This window comes from Panthera pardus, unplaced genomic scaffold, assembly GCF_024362965.1.
Source record: "Panthera pardus isolate Hobbes unplaced genomic scaffold, ASM2436296v1 HiC_scaffold_26, whole genome shotgun sequence".
Lineage (NCBI taxonomy): Eukaryota > Metazoa > Chordata > Mammalia > Carnivora > Felidae > Panthera > Panthera pardus.
Genome location: NW_026526832.1, coordinates 5,362,465 through 5,389,447, shown reverse-complemented (window position 1 = coordinate 5,389,447; position 26,983 = coordinate 5,362,465). Strand labels below are relative to the sequence as shown.

At 38.4% G+C, this 26,983-nt stretch overlaps 1 protein-coding gene across 5 annotated transcripts in view; it reads right to left on the bottom strand.

Annotated features, from left to right (window-relative positions):
- NPHP1 (nephrocystin 1) overlaps positions 1-26,983 on the bottom strand; it is a 59,221-nt gene that overhangs the window by 4,994 nt on the left and 27,244 nt on the right. For 3 of the 5 annotated variants that reach the window (XM_019445515.2, XM_019445507.2, XM_019445526.2), the window contains exons 12-18: positions 19,588-19,662; positions 17,730-17,840; positions 16,259-16,341; positions 13,272-13,348; positions 12,228-12,327; positions 3,949-4,061; positions 642-715 (exon numbers count right to left, since the gene is read on the bottom strand). In XM_019445515.2, coding sequence (XP_019301060.2) covers positions 642-715; positions 3,949-4,061; positions 12,228-12,327; positions 13,272-13,348; positions 16,259-16,341; positions 17,730-17,840; positions 19,588-19,662 — 633 coding nt within the window. Of the gene's footprint in view, positions 1-641; positions 716-3,948; positions 4,062-8,333; positions 9,413-12,227; positions 12,328-13,271; positions 13,349-16,258; positions 16,342-17,729; positions 17,841-19,587; positions 19,663-26,983 lie in introns of those variants that run through there. The other 2 variants (XM_019445542.2, XM_019445534.2) reach the window with 2 other exon arrangements.

Below are 26,983 nucleotides of genomic sequence, written 5' to 3'. Positions count from 1 at the left end.
AACAGATTCCTGGTCCTTCTTTGCTGCCCTCTTTAAATCTTCAAGGACTGGGTTATACATGGTCAGTGGCACTTTCTGGGTTATCTGAGTACTGCTTTGTAGGCATAAGGGACTCCTAATATTTGTTATCTCTGATATGTTAAATTAAACCTTATGAAACTGCCATTTTTGGAAGCCAAAAAATGGCCGAAAATTCGAGGTTTCATGTGGTTCAAACTCATACCCGGTTGCTATTTCACATAGCAGGCAGTAGATGTTGAATTGAAATAAAAATGATATGCATGCCTTGATTCTCTTCTGAAAACTCAGAAGAGTTTATCTAACAAATCATTTCGGATTTTTGCTCTCAGGACATGGTCAGTGGCCATCTTAAGCCAAGGAGCAAACAACAGGCAAGAGAGTGCAATAGTGTATACAGCAGGTGCTCCACCTGCTCGCTGGGACAGGGAAGGCAGCCCTGGGGAAGCAGCATTCATACTGAGGAAGGATGAGACCAGGTTAGCTAGACAAATGGACAGGGATCGAGAGACATTGTCCAAGTAGGACAAAAACCCCTAGAGCAGGGGTCAGAACTCACTGACACGGTGTGTTTTACTGCTTCTAGAACCCACCGGGTTTCCGTCATGATTCGTGCTACCCACCCTGAGTGCGTCCATCATGTCAGGCTGCTCCAAGAGCTTGGGGAAGGTGGCCAACACTGGGTTACTAATTAGGTCTGAAATATGAAAGAACAGAAGAGATTTTACATAAGTTTCATCCAATGTATTTGGCTGCCATAGACATAAAAACATTCATTCAGAGGAAAATTATTGTGCCACATGCTTTGTTGATAACATATTCTGCACACTTTAACCTCTAGGAAGTCTCAGAGCTGTCTGCTCAATCTCCATCTGCTGCTATATCCATACGCCAGGGAGTTCTGAAATGAGTCTTGTACCAAGCAGACAGAGCTTTTAGGGCAGAAGTGGCTTTGCACAGAAGAAGACTAGAAAATTTTGTTCTTCTTTCTATGCTGTGTTTCCAACCTCTCTTTCCTTCTTATGATATAACTGTGGCACGGTGAAAGGAACCAGTTAGGGAATTGATACAACTCAACACCAAAAAAACAAATAATCCAACTCAATGATGGGAAGACAAACAGACATTTCTCCATAGAGGACCTACAAATGACCAACAGATACATGAAGAGATGTTCAGTATAACTAATCATCAAGGAAATGCAAATCAAAACTATAATAAGATACCACCTCACACCTGTCAGAATGGCTAAAATCAAATACACGAGAAACAACAAGTACTGGGGAGGACGTGGAGAAAATGGAACCCTCATGCATCGTTGGTGGGAATGTAAACTGGTTCAGACACTGTGGAAAACAGTGTGGAGCTTCTTCAAAAAACTAAAAATGGAATTGTCATACGATCCAGCAATTACACTAGTGAGTACTCACCCAAAGAATCCAAAAACACCAATTTGAAAAGATATGTGCCCCTGTGTTTATTATAGCATTATCCACAATAGTCAAATTATGAAAGCTGCCCACTGTCCATCGGTAGGTGAATGAAGAGATATACATATATACATATATGTATATATGAATATTATTCAGCCATAAAAAAGAATGAAATCTTGCCATTTGCAACAACATGGATGGACCTAAGGGTATAATGCTAAGTGAAATCAGTGAGAGAAAGACAAATACCATATGATTTCATTCATATGTGGAATTTAAGAAACAAAACAGACAAAAAAAAAACCCACCAAGAAATAGACTCTTAACTATAGATAACAAATGGATGATTACCAGAGGAAAGATGGGTGGGGGTATGAGTGAAATAGGTGAAGGGGATTAAGAATACACTTATGTGATGAGTAACGTATAGAATTGTTGAATCCCTGGGGCGTCTGGGTGGCTCAGTCGGTTAAGTGTCTGACTTCAGATCAGGTCATGATCTTGTGGTCCATGAGTTTGAGCCTTACATCAGGTTCTGTGCTGACAGCTTGAAGCCTGGAGCCTGCTTCGGATTCTGTGTCTCCCTCTCTCTCTGCCCCTAACCCACTCGCACTCTGTCTCTGTCTCTCTCAATACCATACACCTGAAACAATATAACACTGTATGTTAACTATCCTGGGGAAAAAAAAAAAAAGGAACCAATTAGGACGCACCCTGCTCTTGGAAGGCTGAGCAGGAACCAATAAGCATCAGGCTGCTTAGGCCTGACTCCAGTCCACCAGGCCATTCTTGAAATGGCCTGGGTAATGTATTCTACAATCTTGTGTCCTCAGTAAAGGGAAATCCTCCCTCTAGGTCTTATTAGCTTTGCTCTGATGGTCAGATTCAATTGATGACAACGGTTCTGACTCACCTCCTTCCCAACAGAAAAGTTAATGAGCTTTATCCTCTCTTAGAAGTCATATCAATCCTCTCTAAAAGTCAGATCATTCAAGAAGTTTTGCTAAAGTCATCGAAATAAACTCACAGTCAAGTGATGACAAGAAAGCTTAAATTGTCCTTCCCTGGAGTTATAATTATTCCTTGAGAAATGGCGGGACTTCCCTAATTTTGAGTTCCATTTCTATCTACCTATCCAGGAGCTAAGTCTCTGGGAAAGGCCTCCTGTCTAACCATGAACTCCACCTGTCCATGAGAACTAAGCTATCATAGGGTCCTTCGTCTTGCTCACTCCGCTCCAGCCGCACTGGCTTTCAACTGCGATCCCTCCAACACACTTGCATTGTCTTGCCTCAGGTCTTTAGACACGCTGGCCCCTCTGCCCAGACATGCAACCTGCCCCACACCTCTAACTCCTCTCTCAGGTCTTATCTTGAATATTACTCACCCAGAGACTTCCCGCAGGTCTTCCCAGTGTATGCTCTTGTTGGCTTTCCTCCTTCATTTTTATTTTTTATTTTAGAGAGAGAGTGTGAGTAGGGAGGAGGGGGGCAGAGGGAAAGAGAGAAAGAATCCAAAGCAAGCTCCACTTTCACCATGGAGCCCAACGCGGGGCTCAATTCCGTGACCCTGGGATTGTGACCTGAGCCGAAATCAATAGTCAGATGCTAAACCAACTGAGCCACCCAGGCACCCTGGCTTTCTTCCTTTAGAAACTTATTTTAGAAGGTTGAAAAGGATGATTCATGTAATTTTGCGTTTGAAGTCCGTCAGTCCACCAGGGGACGGATGCTCGTGCCTGTCTCATCCATCACTGGGCTCAGCACAGTGCCTGACATAGAGGAGGCCACTCAATACATATCTGCTTACTGATTTACTGAGTTCAAAGACTACTCATTAAAACTAAACTCTTTTTTTAGAGGTAATTCTTATAACATGTATATCTCTTTATAAGTTCAATCATACGTGACAAGTCATTGATTTTTTAAAATTATTTTTTAACATTTTACTGGGAAAAAGTTTCAAGCTTACAAAGAAGATACAAGAATAAATAATAGAACATCTGAATACCTCTTTCCTATATTCAATTTTAACTAGTCTGTTGATATTTAAACATTGTGCATTAAGAACCAGTTATTCTGGGTGATTTCAGTCTCTTCCCAAAAAGATGATGCGCATATCAAACATGTGGTAAAAACAGATTATCCAAAACATTGAGGGGAAATGTGATTGTATCTGAGTTTTAGTATCTCAAATCTCCAGAATTTGTATATGTGCTGTCGAAGCAAGCACATCAAATCTCCAGAATTTGTAATGTGAAGATATGCATATTGTAAAGAACAGAATATACACTGAACTAACACAGGGTACACACAGGTGCACAATGGAAAACAATGCTTTGCATGTGAAGTAATTTAGCGACATCAATGCTATTCTAAACATTTTATTCTGAATGAACCTTCAGAAGCAGAAGATAAAAGTTGGCATAGGTCACATTTACTCAAAGCATAGGTCACATTTACTCAAAGTACATAAGGAAATTGCAAAGACCTCTTACCAGCACTTTGCATGCTCATCCTGTCTTTCAGGAGTACATCTCCAAGAATTTGGCGATAAAATATCAACAAATGAATGGAACACATACTTCCAATTAATGTTTCTGGCAGTAAACTGTTACAGAAGAAAAACAAGTATTCGTTAGATAAACCCCTACGATCCAACTTATGGTGTTTTTAAAATATGTATTTACTACTTTAATGGACAGTTCTAAGATTTGCTTCATTATTGGAAAAAAGATGTTAACAATTTTCAGGAAAATTTCCACTATAAGTTGCCCACGGTAAACTTCAGAAAACTAATGTTACACTTTCAAGCCTGAACTCGGTCTTGCCACTCTTGTATTTCCATTTTAGCACATATGCCCATGTTAAATGTTAAATAAAAAAGAAAAGTTGTAAATTATGTGTTTTGGGAAGAAAGGGACTAGTCAGCTACAAGTTTTGACAAAGCCATGTGGCCACCCCTGCTGATGTGATGAATGAAAAGGAAACATGAGCTCAAACTGTTCATGTTGCTGGGTGGAATGTGGGAGGGTGTGACAGATCTGGACTGAATTCTGACTTTGCCTCTTCCTAGCTATGTGACTTTGGGTTAATTAATTATTCTCCTTGTGTTTTGGTTTCCTCACTTGTAGAATTCAGATAGTAATACCTCCATTTCCGATTACTCAAAGAATTAACATGAGACAAATGTGATGTGCTTAATGCAATGCCTCGTCCATAGTAAGGGCTCAAAAACAGAAGAAAATTTAAATATTGATGTTACGTTCGTGTCAGTTTAAAATAGATTGTTATAACTTTAAACATGTAATATGTAATCTTCATGGTAACCACAAAGAAAAAAAATCTATAGAATATACACAAAGGAAATGAAAAGGTAATCAAAATGTGTCACTATAAAAAAAATCAATCAAACACAAAGGAAGGTCTTAAAGGAGAAAATGAGGGACAACCCCCACACCCCCAGAGGATGTAAAAAAAACAAAAACAAATAACAAAATGGCAATACTAAGTCCTTCCCTATCAGTGATTACTTTAAATATAAATGGATTAAACTCCCTAATAAAAAGACACAGATTGGCAGAACGAATAGAAAAACAGGATCTAACTATATTCTATCTATACGAGACTCACTTTAGATCTATGGATGCTCAGAGGTTGAAAGTGAAAAGGATAGACAAAGATACTCCATGCAAATAGTTAACAAAGGAGAGCAGGGGTGGTTATATTAATATCAGAAAAAATAGACTTTAAGCCAAAAAAACTTAAAAGAGACAAAGAAGGATATTAAAGAATGATAAAAGGGCCAATGCATCAAGAAGATATAACAATTATAAACATATGCAACAAACATTAGAGCTCCTAAACATACAAAGCAAACATCAACAAAATTGAAGAGAGAAATAGATCTATAACCACAGTAGGAGACTTTAATACACCACTTTCAATAAAGAATAAAACAACCAAAGGATCAATACAAAAACAGAAGACTTAACACTGTAGACCAACTGTAATGAAGACACATATAGAATCCTCTGCTCAGTAATACAGAGTACATATTTTTCTCAAGAGTACATGGGACATTCTCTAGGACAGATCTTATGTTAGGGTACTTATGAATCTTAATAATTTAAAAGACTGAAATCATATAAAGCACCTTTTTTTTTTATCACAATGCAATGAAACTAGAAATAGCAGAAGGAAAACTAGAAAATTCGCAAATATGTGGAGATTAACCATCACACTCTTAAGCAATCACTGGCTCAAAGAAGAACTCACAAGGAAAGTTAGAAAATATCTTGAGACAAATAAAATGAAAGCACATCATACCCAAACTAATGGGATGCAGTGGAAAGAGTGCTAAGCTAAGAGGGAAAATATACAGCTATAAATGCTTCCATTAATTAAGAAGAAAGATCTTAAATCAACCACCTACCTTTAAACCTTAAAGAATTAGAAAAGAGAAATAAATCAAACCCAAAGGTAGCAACAGAAAAGAAATAATAAAGATTAGAGCAGGGATGAACAAAGAAGAGAAGAGAAAATAACAAAAGTCAATGAAGCAAGAGTTGGTTCTTTGCAAAGATCAACAAAATTGACAAACCTTTAGCTAGAGGACTAAGAAAAAAAGAAAAGACTCAAGTCACAAAATCAGAAATGAAAAGAGATCTTACTACTGATTTTATAAAAATAAAAAAAGGATTATAAGACAGTACTATGAATAATTGTACATCCACAAGTTGGATAATCTAGATGAAATGGACAAATTCTTAGAAACACAAAGCCTACCAGGGCTGAATGAGGAATAAATAGAAAATCTGAGATTGAATCAATAATCAAAGACCCCCCAGGACAAGATGGCTTCACTGGTAAATTTTATCAAATAGTTAAAAAATCAATACCTATCCTTTTCAAAGTCTTCCAAAAAATTGAAAAGGAAGGAATACTTCCACATTCATGATCTGAAGCCAGCGTTATTCAGATACCAAAGCCAGATACATGAGAAAACTAGAGACGAAAATCCCTGATAAATATTGATGCGAAAATCCTCAACAAAAAACTAGCGAACAGGATTCAACAGCATGCTGAAAGGTTTATACACTACGAACAAGTGGGGTTTATTCCTGGGATGCAAGGGTCGGTCAACATTAAAAAGTCAGTCAATGTAATACACTACACATTAACAGAATGAAGGAAAAACCCATATGATTTTCTCATTTGATGCTGAAAAAGAATTTGACAAAATTCAATACCTTTTCATAATAAAAACACTCAACGATTCTAGGAATAGAAGAAAACTACTTCCACATAATAAAGGCCACATATGAAAATCCCACAGTTAACATCATATTCAATGGTGAAAGACCAAAAACTTTTTCTCTAAGATCAGGAACAAGACAAGGATGCCTGCTTTCACCACTTTTATTCAATACAATAGTGGAAGTCCTAGCTAGAGCCCCCGGCAAGAAAAAGGAATAAAAGTTATCCAAATTGGAAAGGAAGAAGTCAAATGATCTCTGTTCACAGACAACATGGTCTTATATGTAGAAAACCCTAAAGATTCCACAAAACACTGTTTGAATAAACAGATTCGGCAAAGTTATTGGATATAAATTCAGCATACATCAATTAGTCATGTTTCCACACACTGACAGTGAACAATTTGAAAAGAAAAGTAAAACCAATTCCATATACAATAGCACCAAAAAGAAGAAAATACTTAAAAAAATAGAAACAAAATTTCAATATTATTTCAAAATAATAATCTGGGAACACGACAAGTGAGTATTTTATAATCCTGATGCATGACATACACTAAATGCTCACTTACAAAGCTAAGCTTAGAAGATATTCAAGAAAATGTTTTGAGCCATTCTAAATATACGTATTCTAAATGTTATTTTTAGAAATACACGAACTCTGTCACTAAGCATAAAGAATGACCGCATAGGAAATCTTGAAAACCTTGCAAACAATGTCCTCTCTCAAGGAGGAGAATATTTTTGGGCTAAGAAGAACCACCCAAAGTCAAAAAAGACATTTCAACTTTTGTAAATTAGTTCTTTTAGTTTCTAGGGTAAGTATTTTAGAAGGAAGGGCCATCAATCCCAGAGGTAACACTCGGGCTTCCGGCCTGTCGGAAGAGAACAGAATGAATGTAACCCTTAAGGTGGTGCTGAAGCAATGGGTTCCCCAGGGGTAGCTGCATGGAATTTAACAAATAGCCTTGACCACTTCCTAACCCCTGCATTTCTAGAAACATGCAAAAATGTAAGACAGGTTCTCTTACATTCACATATAGCATTTGGTCTATAGAAACTGTTGCTTTCCGACCCTGCTACAATTCTTGTCTTACGTCTGACCTGGATTGCAAAGACCGGCCACAAAGGCACCACATGCCTCCTCAGTGTTCGGCTGTGATTCCTAAGGGTTGTTCCACATCCCGCCCTCTGGTCTGTGGCCCATCTGGGCAGTGTCTCAGCTGCGTGCCCAAACCATGTCTCATGCCGAAGAACAGCCATTGATTTTGCTAGAGGAAGGGGTGGAACCTTCCTTCCATTTTTCCTGCTCCTCTCACGGAGCCGCCTGCTCTGTCTAGCTGGCATCACTTCCAGCCTGCTGTAGAGGCCTCCGTTCCTCCCACAGTGTGGGCACTCCTTTCCTTCTGGCACCTCCCCACAACATGAGGCAGTACTGCTGCACTTTATTAGTCCTCTTTAGGAAAATCCTCTGCTTTCCCCAAACCCAAGACAAGCAGGAAGCTCTGAGCTACTAAGGTTGGCTAAGCTGTAGAAGTAAAAACGTACTTCTTTCTCATCTCACCCATCCGCCAGCAAACTCTGATGGCAGAAGGGCGATGAACGTAATAATGGGGCCCAGGCTAGTAGCACTATTATCTCATTTATTTTTAGAAACAATACAATGGGAGTAAAGGAGAAAAAAAGATGGGATACATCAAAAAGGCAAAGACAGACAAGTTTCCAGCAAATTTATACACATGCACCCAGCCTACTTCCACAGACGGGTATTTCTTGGCATTCTGAACTCATGCACTGGGGGTCTGGGTCTAAATTCAGGGCTTTCCCTCATCGGGGCCTTTGCCTTTGGCCAAATCACATCAGGTTAAAGTCCATCGAAAAACAGCTCCAAAATTAGAATGGCGAGACTTGGTGAAACTGAAGGATCTATTTGCTCCCTCTTTCATCTCATGCCGAGAGGGTCATGATGATTACAACTGTCCCCACAAAAGGAGTCCAATGGGCAGGATTCTGGTGCTCTTTGGTAAAAGAGATGTGTCTACATTGATTAATTTGTATTTCTGCTGACATCCAAAGGTACACACACATAAGACTGCTTGCTGGCTGGTGAGAGGGCAGTAGGAAGCCGAGTCGCAAGGACACTGGGTAAAACTGGGCAGGAAGGCAAACTCTCACTGGGCTTCCCAACCTTGGGTCTGTGTGCTCTGTAGTATGTCCCTAGGCATACCGTTAAAAGCTTCTGTCTTTTCTCCTTTCAGCAGGGGAGTCTGGCTAAACAAAGGTGGAGTTCTTTAAGCACCGGAGGGTGGGGACAGAGGTGGAATGTATTTTTGAAGGAGAGGAGGAGGGCTGTTGGCACCGTTATTTGCTTCCTCTCCCATCCACTGAAGATGGCGGTCAGGGGAGGAAAGGGGACTGAGATGGATCGGTCCCGCCTCAGTCTCCACCTCTGTGCAGGCTCAGAGCAGAAACGCCCCAAAGCTCCTATGCTGGTTCCCAGTCTTTCACCACAGACCCCCAGCACAGCTTACACACAGCCCGGTGGGGGCCTCTGGATTCTCTGTGCCCATGGCCCGGTCTCTACGAGAATCAGCTGAGCCTAGGCTGCACCAGCCCACACTGGACACTACTGGGCACACTTATTTCCGGATCATGCGGAGTGGAGTGGCAATTCAAGACGGTGCTCAGGTCCCTCTCTTGAGCTCTGGGAGAAGAGAAGAGCACATACGCAGTCAAGGGTGGGGGGAGGCTGGGAATAGCGGGAGGCAGAGCAGAGCTCCCGAGAAGTACACTTTTATACTAGCAGGAAGATTTCTACTTTGAAATTCTTTAGCAAACATGTTTTAAGCTCCTACTGTGTGCTGAAATCAAACAAGCATCTTAGTTCCTGCGACCTGGAGGGCAAGGACTCAGGACCCTTCTTTGAGAACCAGCAAATGAAGAACGCTCATTGCTTTGGAAGCATGGGCCTGCTTACCTGACCTCCGCACCGCCCAGTCAGATCTGATCTCTAGATTGTAAAAAGGATCTTGGAACCCGTATTTGGGGCCAAAGCAACACTATTAAGAGCTGTAGTTGAAAGATATGCTCGGGAGTGCTTGGGGACTGTTGGAGGCTTACCAATGAGATGAGAAGAGGAAGGCTGAAGAAGCAGGAAGAATGAAGCCAAACAGGATTTTGGCTTTTCTTTTACAAAGACTGCTACTGTGCTTTTTTTTTTAATCTTGAAAAATAGCAATTTTCCAAGGAAAGATTGGCCAAAAAAGGGAATCTACAGGCTCCATAAACATCCAGGGGGGGAAAAACCAAGAGAATGAATAATGTCCATGAACACATTATTAATGGTTATTGAAAGATTTAACTGTTAATAGTAGAATTATAAAACACATTTCAGGGGCGCCTGGGTGGCTCAGTCGGTTAAGCGTCCGACTTCGGCCCAGATCATGATCTCGCAGTCTGTGGGTTCGAGCCCTGCATCGGGCTCTGTGCTGACAATTCGGAGCCTGAAGCCTGTTTCAGATTCTGTGTCTCCCTCTCTCTCTGATCCTCCCCCGTTCATGCTCTGTCTCTCTCTGTCTCAAAAATGAATAAACGTTAAAAAAAAAATTTAAACACATTTCAGTATCAGATATAAGAACACGGAATATTTAAAGGGCATGATCCAGAATGAGATCCAGAATGAGATTTAAGGGCATGATCCAGAATGAGAAAACAACAATTCAGAAGGCTATGCCAACTTTTCATCTATTACTCTGTTTCTTGATAATCAGCAAGTAAGAGGCAAGTCATGGTGGGCAGGTCAACTTTACCAGCTTCTCTTCCCAGGCCTTGCTGTTCCCTTCCAGCCCTCTTGTGTACCCTGTGCCCTCTGTGTTAAGTTCCCTTTCTCCACCGCTGCATATCTTCACGTGTGCACCTCTCCAGTCCTTCAAAGCCTATTTCAAACCCCCCTCTGATCTTACCAGCTACATAGCACACCTTCATTTGAACAAATTTTATAACACAGTACCATGTACCTGGCATTATATTTGCAGTTACCTACCTGTAAGATAATAATAGTAAATAATTATAGCTAACACTTACTGTGTTTTACTATGTGCCATATATTATAAAAACAATCTAGGTGTTTTATTTACTTTCTTTTCATTAAACCTCATTATAGCTTTATGGAGTTGATACTATTATGCCCATTTAAAAGATGTAGATATGGGGATCCTGAGAGAGATGGTTAAATGACTTGTCCAAGAGGTTACTGAGTTAGAAGGTGATAGATCTGGGAACCTACTAGTATAAAAGCTCCCTGAAATAAGTGAAAAGGATTGAGAGTACACTTGTGATGAGCACTGAGTAATTAATGTATGGAAGTGCTGAATCACTATATTGTATACCTGAAAGTAATATAACACTGTAAGTTAATTACTGGAATAAAAAAAAAAATCTAAAAAGGGCTCTATAAGTCAATGAAAGAAAATTAACTAAAAAATAAAACAAATTTAAAAAGCCTACCTAAAGAAAATGCAAATTAAAACCACTATGAGATCCCATTACTTATTAAAATGGCCAAAATGAAAAAAATTGATTAATACCAAGAATATGAGTAATTGGAACTCTTGTACATTGCTGCGGAGAGTGTAAAATGCTATAGTCATTTTGGAAGAGTTTGGAAGTTTCTTATAAAATTAAAAAGACACCCAGGAATGCTGCACCTAGGTATTTATACCGCTGAGAAATAGTTTATGTCCACACACAAAAGCTTCATCTGCAAATATTTAGAGTAGCTTTATTCATAAATGCCCAAACTTAGAAACAACCCAGATGTCTATCAATTAGTGATTGGATAAATGCATTGCGGTATATCTATCAAATGGAATACACTATTTAGAACAAAAAAACAAACCTCTGATACCAACTTCTAATAATATGGGTGACACCCTCAAATGCACTATGCTGGGTGAAGGAAGCCAGACTCAGAAGGTTACACACAGTATGATTCCATTTGTATGACATTCTGGAAAAGGCAAAACTCCTGGGGAAAAAAAAACCCAGATGAGTGGCTGCCTGAGGCTGAGGCTAGGGAGCTGACCACAAAGGAGAGAGCTGTTCAGAGACATGGGAATATTCTCCACCTTGGTTGTGGTGGTAGTTACATGAGAGTATACACTGGTCAAGATTCAAAGAACTGGAAACCAAAAAAGGCAAATTTTATGGCATATAAATCATACCTCAACTAACCTGACATAAAAAAAAGTTCCCTAATGATAAGATCAAGGCTGGCAAGCCCCGTTTAGCCAAGTTTCTATACTATTTCTGACCAAATGTCTCACTCGAGCTACTAGTAAACAAAAAGTGAGATGATTTGAATTTATTACCATTCTATTTCCCTACTGATCCTGGCAGACAAATTAATGAGGGAAAAAATAACCAATGAAAGATGACCACGAAGGAGGAGAAGCCGAAAGCAAGACGGTCTAGAAACCCTGAAGGACCTCAAGTTACTGGCCAGGTAAGTGGGGACCAACCTTAGTAAGTTTCTTGATCTTCTGTTCGAAGATCTCAGTTTTACTAGGAGTTGAGGCTGCCTTCTCATCATCATCATCTGATGGAAAACATTCCCATGTGCTTTAAAAAAATAAATAAGTAAGTGTCAAAACTTTAAGTGCTTGGGACAGTAAGTATAATAAAACAAAGTACCTTTGATACTAAAACAAAAATTTGGGGTAATAAATAATAATTGTACGAAGAGCAGGAGTCCCTCACATACCCTAAATGAGCCGATGAAGAGAGAAAGCATGGCATTGAAGCCTACCGACCTCCCTAACGGCACCTGACTGGCGTCTGTAGCTGCCACTCCATCGGGGGCTTGGACAGCATCGTCGTTGCCAGATTACAAAGGGAAAAAGGGAAGTTAAAAAGCATGACTGTCTCTAAGTAGAACCTACTGCGTCCCAGGTCTCAAACCCCTTCCTGTGCCAAGAAGGTGGGGCTGGCACTGTCAGGGCAGCGGCAATGCCGTGTGGTCCGAGTCGTGAAACAAGGACAGAGATGTCTAAGAAGCAAACGGGGAGTTTCAAATCTGTCAGGAGCTGAGCTCCACGAGGCAAGAGCCCTATCTGTCCTACTCTCCATTTTACCATCATCGAGCACGGTGCCTGGTCAATGAATATATTTAAAAACTGCTCGATATTTTTGGAAGGTGACGTGGCATGTTATGACCACAATTTGAAATATCTGTGTCTTTCAACCTAGCGATAGGCAACCTCCGAATTAGCCTCTTCTATGAATTCTGTGGCGGTCACCAGCATCGGTCCAGTGTTCAATGAGAAGGCATTGAATTAACGAAGGGTCCTCATGCTTTCTCATTTCCTACATTAGAGTCTCATATGTGCCACCAAGAAAATTAGCACTTAGGAAAATGATTAGGATCTTACTATCAAATGACTTATTCTTAAAAATGTGAACTCAAGTGAAGAATGCTACGCTTATTAGAATATAGCCCCCCTTGCTGATGCATCTTCTGTTTACTTTGCAAGGAAAGGAGAGAAAGCAACGCCTAAGAGCTGTACCTTTTCTGGATACCGAAGGGTCCACTTCAACACCTTTTTCATAAGGGGTGCCACCATTCAAGAAGAGTTCATACGTTCTACAAAAGAATAGCAAACCACGTGTTTCCATTTTAAAACATTGAAGTTCATGGTGAAATATTTTTTTAGGGCAGATAAATTCACAGACATTTTATTTGTCTCATTGCTAAATGAGAATGAAAGTTGCTGATTCCTCTATGAAGTATTATCTCAGTAAATAAAGTTTCTTTTGTTTTTAAATTAAAAAAAAAGTTTATTTTTGAGAGAGACAGAGAGAGAGAGAAAGAGCATGAGTGAGTGAGAGGCAGAGAGAGAGGGAGACACAGAATCCGAAGCAGGATCCAGCAGAGCCTGACGCAGAGCTCAAACCCACAAACCGTGAGATCATAGAGTCAGACGCTTAACTGAATGAGCCACCCAGGTGCCCTAAGCTTTTTTCTTAACTTTGAACTGTAGAAAATACATTTTCCCACATTAACATGAGAAAGATTAATTGATGCCGTTAAAGTGTCTTCACTTTAGTGACTTGTGCTAATGAATGTATCAGTGATATGTTTTTGAATGTATTTTTCAAATGTTTACACGGCATAGAAATGGTAAGTAAAAAAAAACAAAAGAATCCCTCCCTATCCTGTCCCCTCTAGTCTGGTAAGGCCCTTGTCCTACGTTTTTCTATGCAAACGCAAACAAATATATATATATATACACAGTAAAGCTCTAAACTGACACGTTTCTCTTTAAGTTGCATACTACCTAAGTGTAGAAACTAGAAGATAAAAGCCTTCTTTCATCCCATGGCACTGCCTCCCTAGTCCTGCTCCTCAGAGGCCACCTGCCCACATATCCACACAAACACAGCTTTCCATGAATAAAAGTGGAGCCACAGCACGCATACTATTCTGCAACTTGCTTTGTCCATATAATGATACATATGCGAAATGTTTCTGTATCAGTACATAGGCTTCTACCTCATTTAGAAAAATAGCCGTGACTTCGCTTTAGAAAGATGGAATAGACACACTTCTCTCTCCTAACTAGGTACAACTAAAAACCTTTGACATTCTTAAAGACATTTTCTTTTAAATCACAAGCAGTCTGGGCTCTTACATCCTCTGAGGGGGTGCCCCTCCCCTTACCACTAGGGTGACATCAGAGAAGTGGAATCTGGACTTTTACCTCTGCCCTGTGGTAAAGAGGCCATGCCCACCCCTGGATGTAAGTAGAAGCCACAGAAGGCAGGGAGCATTATCTGACTTAATCCTCATAATAACCCTCTGGCGTAGGAACTATTATAATCTCCCATTTTATTTTTTTATTTTAATTTTTTTTTAATTTTTGTTTAAGGTTTATTTATTTAAAAAAAACTTTTTTTAACATTTATTTATTTTTGAGACAGAGAGAGACAGAGCGTGAACAGGGGAGGGGCAGAGAAAGAGGGAGACACAGAATCTGAAACAGGCTCCAGGCTCTGAGCTGTCAGCACAGAGCCCGATGCGGGGCTGGAACCCACAGACCGCGAGATCATGACCTGAGCCGAAGTCGGACGCTTAACCGACTGAGCCACCCAGGCACCCCAAGGTTTATTTATTTTTGAGACAGAGAGAGACAGAACATGAACGGGGGAGGGTCAGAGAGAGAGGGAGACACAGAATCCAAGGCAGGCTCCAGGCTCTGAGCTGTCCACACAGAGCCCAACGTGGGGCTCGAACTCCCGGACCGTGAGATCATGACCTGAGCTGAAGTCGGAAGCTTAACGGACGGAGCCACCCAGGCGCCCCTATAATCTCCCATTTTAAAGATAGAGGAAATTGAGGTTTGCACACATTAAAGAGCCTGGAACCTGGCTTACAGTTACACAGACAGAGCCGGGATGAGAGCCCTGAATTTTACAATTCCAAGCCTTGGATCTTAATCACCATCCTGATGACTGCCAATTTGTATCTCTTCTGTAAATTTCTTATTTATATCCTAGACTTAGATTCTTTTGTGCCCATTTAAAAATTTGAATTGTCTTTCCTACTCATTTTTTAGAGCCCTTTTTATATTAGCGATAATAATTTGTTATGTATAATATTGTAAATATTTGGTTTTTTGTTTTTTGTCTTTTGGTCGTAAGTTTTGAATTCGTTTATAGTCATTGCCATTACGCTTTCAACGTATCACCTTTAGAATAAAGGTGGGCGTGCCTGGGTGGCTGAGTCAGTTAAGCGTCCGACTGCAGCTCATATCATGATTTCATGATTCGTGAGTTCGAGCCCCGCATCGGACTCTGCATGGACAGTGCCAAGCCTGCTTGGGATTCTCTTTCTCTCTCATTCTCTCTCTGCCCCTCCCCTACTTGCACTATCTCTCAAAATATCTAAATAAACTTAAAAAAAAAAAAAGAAGAAGAAGAAGAAAGGTGGAGTCACAGATACCCTGGGGACCCTGGACTTCGCTTTCCCACTCTCTGGAGAGAATTAGGTTCTGTTGCAGCACTGTGAAATGTGCTAATACCACAGAAAATTACTGAAAAAATATTTTCAGCAGAGAGTAAAATCTTTTAGTTTTTATTTTTATTTTTTACAATTTTTTTAATGTTTATTTACTTTTGAGAGAGAGTGAGTGAGTTGGGGAGGGGCAGAGAGGGGGAGATAAATGATCCAAAGCAGGCTCCGCACTGACAGCAGAGAGCCTGATGCGGGGCTCAAACTCACAAACCGCGAGGTCATGACCTGAGCTGAAGTCAGACACTTAATCGAAGGAGCCAGGAGCCCCTCAACATCTTTTAAAATACTTTCTTCCTGACCCTGCGCATGCTGTTTTCATACACTACTTCAGAGCACATTACAATCAACATTAAAAGCCCTCTCCCCACAAATTTTTGAAATGCTAACAGAATGTACACTCTGCAAACCTAAGGTATGCAGATTCTAAATGATGAATTTCTACAAAATTACTCATTTGGAAGGAATATACAGCCGACTTACTTTGCTGGAATAGGAATTCCACTGGCATCAAAAAGTTTAAGAAACACCCAGCCACAACTTAACTCTCCTCTTTCACCGGTTGACTAGGAAATAAAAAGGCATACAAAACTGAATGTCTGAGCCAGTCCAATTTAAAAGCACATACTAAGTCCTTTACAGGGAACACAATTAGCATTCACTTTTAGAAATAAACAATTCCTCCCAAGAAAATAACGTGAAACACGGTGGGTCCCATTTTCCTTGTGGGCCAGATGGCAAAGGCAGTTATATAAAGGAAAGATCCTCTCTTGTCGAATCGCTTTTGAAAATCCCCTAAGCCTGAAGATGTGGAAACTGTTGCTACTGTTTCTTGAGTGACACAATATTTTGTGGAATGATCTAAATCACAACACTACACCGGATTTGAGCTTTGTCTCAGTGAGAGATGAAACGCACACATTCAATCATTTTTAATTTTGTAATCATCGGTTAGAACTTTACCTCCACTGTCAGCTGCTGAAGGCCACTGGGGACTTGCTTGGGGGCCCTGCTTCCCTCTCCTGTCCTGCCCACCCACAACACATATGGATGAATTTGCCTTAAAGAAATGAAAGCGTGGTGTAATATTATTAATATAGTAACAGTTGGTTCTCCAAGTTACCTTGAGGCCAAGTATATATACTATACCTACCAAGGTACTATTAGAGTGTGGAGACATTTAAATTACTATCACATGAAATCAGTGAAGGGAATGACGGGCACGCTTATCGTGATGAGCACTGAACAATGTACAGAAACTGCTGAATCACTGTATTGTACACCTGAAACTAATATAACACTCTATGTGAACTACATTAGAATTAAAATTAAAAACTTAATAGAAAAGTAAATTACTATCACAGACCCACACCCACTGGTTCAATCGTTTATGTGACATAATCCAGGGTTCTGTCGTTCCCTTTATAAAAATTACCACTCTGGCAGGTCCTTTAATGGGAACTGTCAGCCACAAGGTTAAGTGCCACCCCTGACCCTCTAGGACAAGGTAAAACACTGCTGGAATGCCACTGAACATGCCTTATCACTTTCTGAAAAGTCTCATCCTTTTCAAACCTTGATTCCTTAAAAGCACTGGAGTTCATTTACTCAGGCTATAAATATAAATAAATACAGTTTTATTGTAAATGCTACTGAAAAAGCAGCGGTATATATATATGTGTATATATGTATATGTATATATATATACATATACATATATACACATATATATATACCACCATTGCCATTCCTTATATATATGGATATATATATGTATATATATGTATATGTATATATATATACATATATATATACACACATATATATACCACCATTGCCATTCCTTAAGAGATTAAAATTCTATTACACATAAACACCTCAACTATTTTACTTGTAAATGCTTTTTTTAAAACTTCTCTTAACATTAGAAAGCTTTATCTTTCAACTGACATACATTGCGAATATAAGAAATTCCAAGTTCAAATAATATTCCAAGATCTGGAGATGAAGAATTGGATCTGATAAAACAATCACCATCAAGCAAGCATGGCAAGATGCCTGTGACCTGAAATAATGAAGAAAACGAAGTTACTAATAAAAATTTAAAATGGGAGGGAGGTTTCAGCTTTACTCATCTGTACACAGTTTACACATTTGCATCACAATAACGGTCTTTTAAAGGAAACAAAAACCAAATGGATTGGACCCATCAAGGATTTCAAGTTTAAAAAATTTAATTGTTGTGTTGAAGGGAAATAACCTTTACCTTCACTTGCTCTTTGCTTAGAGTAGAGGCTACTCTACTGTTACCCAGGTCCTCAGAGGTGTTATAAAAATAATTTGCACACATAATAAGATATTTATATAGATCATTGTTCTTTGTAAACAGAACCAAAATCGAAGACTTCATGCAAACATTTGTTCAACTTTCCCGAGGTGGGCCTTACATATTTTCCTTGTTTGCTCATTCCTTTCCTTCTCTCTGGACAACCACATCCCTCTGTCTTGCCTATAAAATCCTCTTCATCCCTGAAGGCCTAGTTTCTCTTCTACAAAACCTTCCCTGAGCCTGAGGGCTAGAATTAATGTCACCCTCCTCTTGTGTTTCCACAGTACTTGGAGCCCTATATAACCATTACATTCTGTCTCTGTGGTAGTTATCAACAGGAACCCCGCCTCCACAGGGTTACTCTAAGGATTAAATGAGATAGTGCCCAGGAGGACCTACCGCCGTGCTTGGCACATGGATAGAGCTCCATAAACACAGATTATTGTTATTATACTTGTCTGTATATGTTTCTTCTCTACTAACGGGTAAGTTCCCAAATGCCTGGGAAGAATGTCTGGCACCTAACAGATACTTAATTTCATTCAACAAAGGAACAATTTCATATGATTTATCCTTCCAAACAGTTCATCTTTATATCCAAAAAATTTTAGAAAGTTGTACCTAAATGCTTCATGTACACATGCAACACCAGAATTGTGAAGCATTGTACCAAAATACAAGCGGTGGGACACTTAGAAAATCAAACTGGACTTTTAGGAGATGAGCTATAAATGGATACACACAGCACACAAGCCAGATGGCTGGGCCTCTTCCACAACCTGTGCCCTCTCCTTGAACCCCTCTTGCTGGAAGATCTTTTGAGGCAGTAAGAGAAAGGTTAATGAAGGATTTTTAGGATGCGGTGCCCCAAGGCAATTAGTTACGGGAAGTAAATACTAAAGTAGTGAGACTTTGGAGGTAGAAAAAAAGTAAAGCAAAATAAACTATCGACAATATTATAACAAGAACATAAAGATATCTTCATGTTCACTAACATCTATGTCATAGGGATTCAGTGGTTTGAAACCACCTAACCTTATTCCAGTCTTTTCTTGTTCCAGTCGTAACAGTGCCTGGGTATAATGTACCAGCCCTGGGTGTCACCTTTGATTTTATCTGATCAAACCACAGCTCTCATTAACACAGTTGATTTTATTTGTTAAAAACACTTCCTAAATTTATCTTTTTGTTTTCATTTTCATCAGGGGGCATTTCCTAGAATTGAACCCTGCAATCCACTGAATGGGATGATTCATAGGAATTGTAACTCTGATGAGTCAGAAACAAAAGTAATTTTCATCAAGTCCCCAAAGAACGTGAGATAATCCAAAGATTCAAATCCGGCCTCATATATTCTGTGCTTAACATAAACACATTATCTCAGAGGTACGTGTGGACAGCTTTGCCTTAGAAATGAACTGCCTATCACTTAACAGGTAAAAGATGTTCACATTTCATTCCATTCACTGAGCAGATTCCTTACCTGGGGAGAAAAAGTCCATGTTTTGGGCTTTTTAGGTTGCCATGTGGCTCTGACTGTATGAATGTTGCTCAGAACCTGAAATGAGATTTTCTTAGATGAGATCATGCTGTAGAGAGCTCTCTCAAACATCACCACTCCTATATCCCAAACAGGGAACAGGGAACAGGCTATACTGCGTGGAGCAGAGGGCCTCGAGGGGGCTCTTAGGCTTTTTAGTTTGTGCAACTCTGTGATTTGTTTTTTTACATCAAGTACATACAGAACTTTAAAAACGGTTAACAAAAAACTATTATAGCACTAATTTCTAAAACAATGAAAGAACTGAAAAAATAAATTCAGACTCAGATCTTTGCACTAGTAATAAATTATAGTAAGTGAAATACTTACTGAGACAGGTTTACCAGAAAAGCAAGTGAAATTTCAGTTACAAATGACCTATTAAGAAATGTGACCCACACGAGCATTTTATGGTAGCCCATCACCATGCCACTAAGACTGACAATGCTAATAATAGCCCAGATACACAGCCTCGGTTTCCTTCAAGATCTCCAGCCCCGTATATAATACTCTTCCTACAATTCAATCTCTTGTAAAATGCTTCTGCAAGAAGTTAGTCCCACAATGTACATAAGGCAATGAAATACAAAAGAAGCAAAAACTGCAAAGAAGAGTTCAAATTCTGTAAAGTTATTGCTAAAATTGACATCTTCCGAAGAAACAGATAACATAAAACTTTTATTTATTTAATTAATTAATTTAAAAGTTTATTTATTTAAGTAATCTTTACACCCAATGTGGGGCCCAAACTCACGACCCTGAGATCAAGAGTCACATGCTTCTCTCACTGAGCCAGCCAGGTGCCCCTAAAATTTTTATTTTAGATACAAATATTTTAGTACAGCACTTTAAAAACTAAACTTTAAAAAACAATTAGAAACTATCCCAAACATGTCCTATGAGGTCAGATTCAATTCACTGCCCTCTATGTATGTCCCTACTGGTAGACAACTAGGATTATCTTACGGGCAGCTGAGTTGTTTTCCACATACACAAAGTGCTCGTTTCCTTCAACAACTAATACGTAGGAATTTATTTAAAACCTCCTAAAATAATATATATTCTCAGCCTGAACTCTCGGAGTACAAACTTGTTTTCATTATTACCTGGTGTTAAATGTAAGACTGCATTTTGTCTATTCTAAGGTTCCTCTTAGTTTTTCAAGAAGCGTTTCTCACTTCTAATACCCAAAAAGTCCTTTGCAGTCATCGAAATTGAGATCTCCTACCATCTCTGCTTTTATCTTTTCAAATTGGACAATCCTGATTTTAATTCGGGAGTAACTTCTTCTGCTTGATAATTTTACACCTTTTTTGGTTTACGGACTCTGAGAGTTAAAAAGAACTTAGTCCAGGGGTGTCTGGGTGACTCAGTCGGTTAAGCGTCCAACTCTTGATTTCAGCTCAGGTCATGATCTCATGATCCTGGGATGGGGCCCCAGATCAGGCTCTGTGCTGAGCATGGAGCCTGCTTGGGATTCTCTCTCTCCCCCTCCAAGCCCCTCCCCCACTCACGCTTGTTCTCTCTCTCTCTTAAGATAAATAAACATTTAAAAAGTACTTAGTCCAAACACCTCATTTTACATTTGCAAAAACTGCAGCACGAGCGGGTGAACAATTGGCTCAGAACCACTCTGTTTTCTGCACAAACCCAGAACACAAAGGATGAGGTAATCAAGCATTCAAAAAGTTTAGAGGCTTCTACTTAGCAAATTGTGTTAAGAATACATAAGGACTTCTGCTCAAGATGGCATGTTGAATTTACACATTAACACGGTGGCTCTGCTCCCAACATAAAAGAGTGATAATTAAAGAGAGTAGAACTCAAAAGTAAGATGAACAATTCAATGGACCATAGATAGAAGGGGAAAGCTGTGAGGAGGGTGGGAGTAAAATCGGGGATCTCCTGGGCTCTGAGTCTAGAAGCAGGATGTGATGGCAAGAGGCTGGCTTTACCTGTTACAGAGGCTGACAGTACTCAATACATGACAGAACAGACAGCCTTACGGCTTGAAGACAGCAGGATGAAAAAGAAATGGTGGCCAACCTTCCCCTTCATAGGAAGTGGTGAACCTAAGCAGGTGAGAGGAAAGAGATGAAGCCATGATACCAGGCTGGGAACAAAGGCAACAAGCGGGCCCTTTCATGAACCTTAGATTAAGAACGCTAAATTCCACTATAAAATCTGGTTCTAGACTGGAATTGGGGGGCGGGGTGGTGGTGCTGATGGTAGAAACCACAACACTATTAGGTAGGAGGGAAAAGAGAGTCATATCTTTCATGTAAAATGTGTCTCTAAAGATACGTGAAGAAATCAAATACTGTACTAACAACACAAGAAATAACCCTGAGGATTGAAATTAACAAGATATGTTGATATATGTAATTATATATTGATTGCTTTAAAAAAAAAAAAAAAAGCCAGGGACACCTGGGCTCAGTCAGTTAAGTGTCTGCTTCAGCTCAGGTCATGATCTCATTGGTTCGTGGGTTCGAGCCCCATGTTGGGCTCTGTGCTGACAGCTCAGAGCCTGGAGCCTGCTTCAGATTTTGTGTCTCCTTCTTTCTCTTCCACTCCCTCTATCTCTGCCCCTCGTCTGTTCACACTCTGTCTCTCAAAAATAAATAGACATTAAAAAAAATCTTTTTAAAAGGCCAGATTTACTTCTAGACAACATTAACAAGATGTGGGCAGGGTATTCAATAAAGCATGTTATTAGTATCTTTGATGTGTTAAGAAAAAGACAGAAGTACAGGATAATTTTAGATTTATGAGAATAATTTATAGCTAAGTAGGTATGTTAAAAATTGAAAGGCAACCACTTAATGGAAATATAATCTATAGATTCCAAATCAAGAGTAGAAAAAAATGGAATGTGGACAACAATATTTCAACAGATGACAGGAATGAGAAAAGCAAAGATAAAAGATGATAAACAGAAAAGATACACACAAATAAGGGAAATAAGTCCAAATATATGCATGTTATAGTGAATGAGGTTTGCCTAATATCTGCTCAATCCAGATATAGACAATACAAAAAAAATCATAAGCCTATTTTGCTTATGAATAGTAATGCAAAGATCCCAAACAAATTTTTGTGAACCCAATCAATCGGCAGTGTTTCTTTTTAAACAAAATAAAAAGTTTATGATCAAGAAGAGCTTATCCCAGGAATAAAAGGATGTTTCAATATCAGAAGATCTATTATTGTGGTATACCAGCTCAACAAATTAAAGGAATAAAGTCAAATGATCATCTCAATAGATGAAGAAAAGAATTTGCTAAAATTCAACATTTACTTGTAAATATGAAAACTTGGAGCAGAGGAGAATTCACCACAGAAAGAGTACCTATCAATAACTTGTAACAAACATCCCATTGGCGAGTCTTCAGAAACACTGACATCTGTATCAGGAAGAAGACAAGGCAGTCTCTCCTGGTAGTCCCTGGCCCAAAGAGTAAGACAGCAAAAAGACATAAGGTATAAAAAGGGGAGAGACAAAACTGTCTTTATTTGCAGGCAATGCAACTATACACATAAGAAATTTGAGACTATAGAAAATCTAAGTGACACTATATTTTAAAGGTATTAGAAATAATCAGCGATTTCAGGGCGCCTGGGTGGCTCAGTCGGTTGAGCATCCGACTCTTGACTTCGGCTCAGGTCATGATCTCACGGTTCATGAGATCTCTCTCAAAATGAATAAACTTAAAAAAAAAAAAGAAATAATAAGCAATTTTAGTAAAGTTTTGGGATATAAGATCAACTTCCAAATGACAATAGCTTTCTATGCATCAATCATAACCACTTAGAAAATATAAGAGGTGGGGCTCCTGGGTGGCTCAGTAGGTTAAGCATCCAACCCTTGATTTCAGCTTAGGTCATGATCTCACAGTTTGTGAGATCAAGCCCTGAATTGGCTCTGAGCGGACAGGGTGGAGCCTGCTTGGGATTCTCTCTCTCCCTCTCTCTCTGTCCCTCCCATGCTCATGCCCTCTCTCTCTCAAAAATAAACTTATAAAAAGTTAAACAATTTCAAAAAAAAAAAAAGAAAATATAAGAAGAAGATTCCAACTCATATAGCTACCAAAACTAGCTAATTTTTAGGAAATAATAAGGTAGGGGGAAGGTAAATAGAGAAACAAGTTAATAATAATAAAAGGAAGTAAAAAGAAATCTTCCAGAGCTGTACTATCTAATATAGTAGCCACTGGTCGCATGTAGCTATTTAACTTTAACTTTAAAATTTAAATAGTCATGCTAGCCATGTGTGAAGCCACATTGGGTTAGTGGCTACCATGCTGGATAGCACAGACATAGAATATTTCCATTATCACAGAAAGTGCTATGGGCAGTGCTACTCCAGAAAGTGAGGCATTCTCTGTGATGGCTGACCCAGTTTCTTCAAGTTAATGGCACAAAAATTAAAAGGCAGGATAAAGGAGACTGTTGGATTAAAAGAGACTTGAGATACATGACAACCAAATGCAATGTTTGGACTTTGTATGGATCAGAACAAGTATACGAAGAAAAATTTTAAAACAACCAGGAATTCTGAATATAGAAAAATGGAATGATTCTGAATATTGCAGAGGGGATAATGGTGGTTATGTAAGAAAAGTGGTTATGCGGGGTGCCTGGGTGGCTCAGTCAGTTAAGTGTCCGACTTCGGCTCAGGTCATGATCTCGCAGTTTGTGGGTTTGAGCCCTGTGTCTGGCTCTGTGCTGACAGCTCAGAGCCTGGAGCCTGCTTCGGATTCTGTATCTTCCTCTCTCTCTGCCCCTCCTCCACTCACTCTCTTTCTCTCTCAAAAATGAGTGGACATTAAACAAAGTGGTTATGTAAGAAAATGTTTATATGTTTATACATGCATACATATTGATTCATATATATAGGAGTAAAATGGAATGTCAAAAGTTTTCACTACAATGCATTTATAAAAAATGAAGAAAAACATTGGGGATAGATTAGCCAGTTGAGCAAAATCTTGATAATTATACTATTCTCTCTACTTTTGTGAATGTTTGAAAAACTTCATGATAAAAATTTGATTTTTAAATGAAAAGGCAAAGGCAGACTGTTAAATAACCATGTCAATCAATTACCAATGTGACTTATGTTTTACCATCTTTTAAAAAAGTCATAGTTTCAAATGTGTTACTCAGTAACATTCTTGATATAGGGACTCAGTGCTGTCCAATAGAACTCTAATAGAACTTTCTGTGATAATAAATACATTCTGTGTGTGCTACCCAATATGGCAGCCATTAGCCACATATGGCTATCGATCACTTGAAATGTAGTTGGCGGTACTAAGGAACTAAATTTTAAATTTTATTTAATTTTAATTAAGTTTTAAATTAATATGCATTTAAAGTTATTTTAAATTTAAGTAAATAATTATTTAAATTTAAATAGTAACATTCAGCTAGTGGCTACTATATTTGGATTTGGACAATAATCCAATTTGCAATAAATATGATGATATATTTATCTAAAAATGACAAAAACCCCAAGATATTTGTATTTAAACAAAAAATATGCAAGACTTTTATAAAGAAAATTATGAAACATTATGATAAAATAAAAATGAAGATCAGAATACATAGAAAGATCATATCATATGTTTAAGGCTTTATGACTTAATTCTGTAAAGCTTCTACTAAAATGAATCTAAAAATTCAATGCAATTCTACTAAAAATCCCAACCGGGTTCTAAAATGTAATTTAACAAGTTGATGGTAAAATTCATATGGAGGAGCAAATAGTCTAGATTAGTTAAGAATAATTTATATAGAAAGCAAACTGAGGGGACTTGTCATATTATAAAGCCATAGCAGTTAAGACTATTATTGGTCCAGGGAAAGACAAATACACCAATTGATCAGAACAGACACCGGAACCCAACCCATATAGAGATGAACACTTGTTACATAACAGAGCCGCCTTGCAAGTCATGGGGAACAGATGAACTCTTCAATTAATGTTATTGAGACAACTGGCTATAAATATGGAAAAAATAAAACTAGATCTCTACTTTACAAAATACATAGAAATAAATTCTAGGTAGAGTCAATACCACAGTGAACAGAAATATTTAGAAGAAAATAAAAGAGAGTATCTTTATGATCCTGACATAGGGAAGGATTTCTTTTTTAATTTAATTTAATTTAATTTAATTCAATTTAATTTTATTAATATGAAATTTATTGTCAGATTGGTTTCCATACAAGGGAAGGATTTCTTAAACAAGACATGAAAAGCATAAACCATAAATGAAAAGACTGATACAGCTAACATCCATGAACTTTAGAACTTCTGTTCTTGGAAGCGAACTTAAACAACACAAACTTAAATGCCAACCCACAGACCTGGAAGTGCTTGGAATGCAAATAACCAACAAAATGTCCAGTATTTATCAAGAATTATAAATCAATTATATACTTAACATACTTACATTAAGTTATACGAAGCTTGGAAATCCAAATGAAAGATTTAAATTTATAAAAATCCAAAAGAAAAATGAGCAAAAGACACAAAACACAATTCATAATGATGGAAATCTGATTGGTTAATAAACGTAAGAAGAGACATTTAAAAACACACTAGATATCAGGGAAATCAAAACCAAAACCACAATGAGATTCCATTTCATACCCAAAACATTGGTTAAGATAATACCGATTGTGAAGATATGGAGAAACTGGGATCACGGCCGTATTACCTGGAAGAACCTCTGTGGAGAATAATTTGGCATTACCTAACACAGTAATCCACCATTCAGCAATCTACTCCCAAGTACACTTATACATATTCTAAAGCCTTGTCTCACATGAACGCAAATCAACGTGTATAAGAATGTTCCCTGAAAGACTATAATAGCAGAAATGTTCAAGAGAATAAGGGATAAATGGTGGCATGTCCCTGTAATGAAATACCACTCAACAGTTAAAAAGAATGACCAAGAGCAAAATCCATCAACTTGGATAAAACATAAAGGGAAAAAAAGAAATTTTCAGAAGGTACAAGGATATGATACCATTTTATAAAGCATGGGAATATTAAAAATTAGGCTGTATAAAATTAATAAAACAAAATTTAGGATAAGGGTTATCTATATGGAGGGAGGAAACCAGCAGGATGTGGGAGGGATACATTGGGGCTTTCGATCATACTTGCAGTATTTACTTCTATTTTCATTATTTATTTATTTATTTATTTATCTATTTATCTATCTATCTATTTATTTATTTATTTATTTATTTATTTATTTATTTATTTATTTATTTTTAATGTTTATTTTTGAAAGAGGGAGACAGAACACTAGTCGGGGAG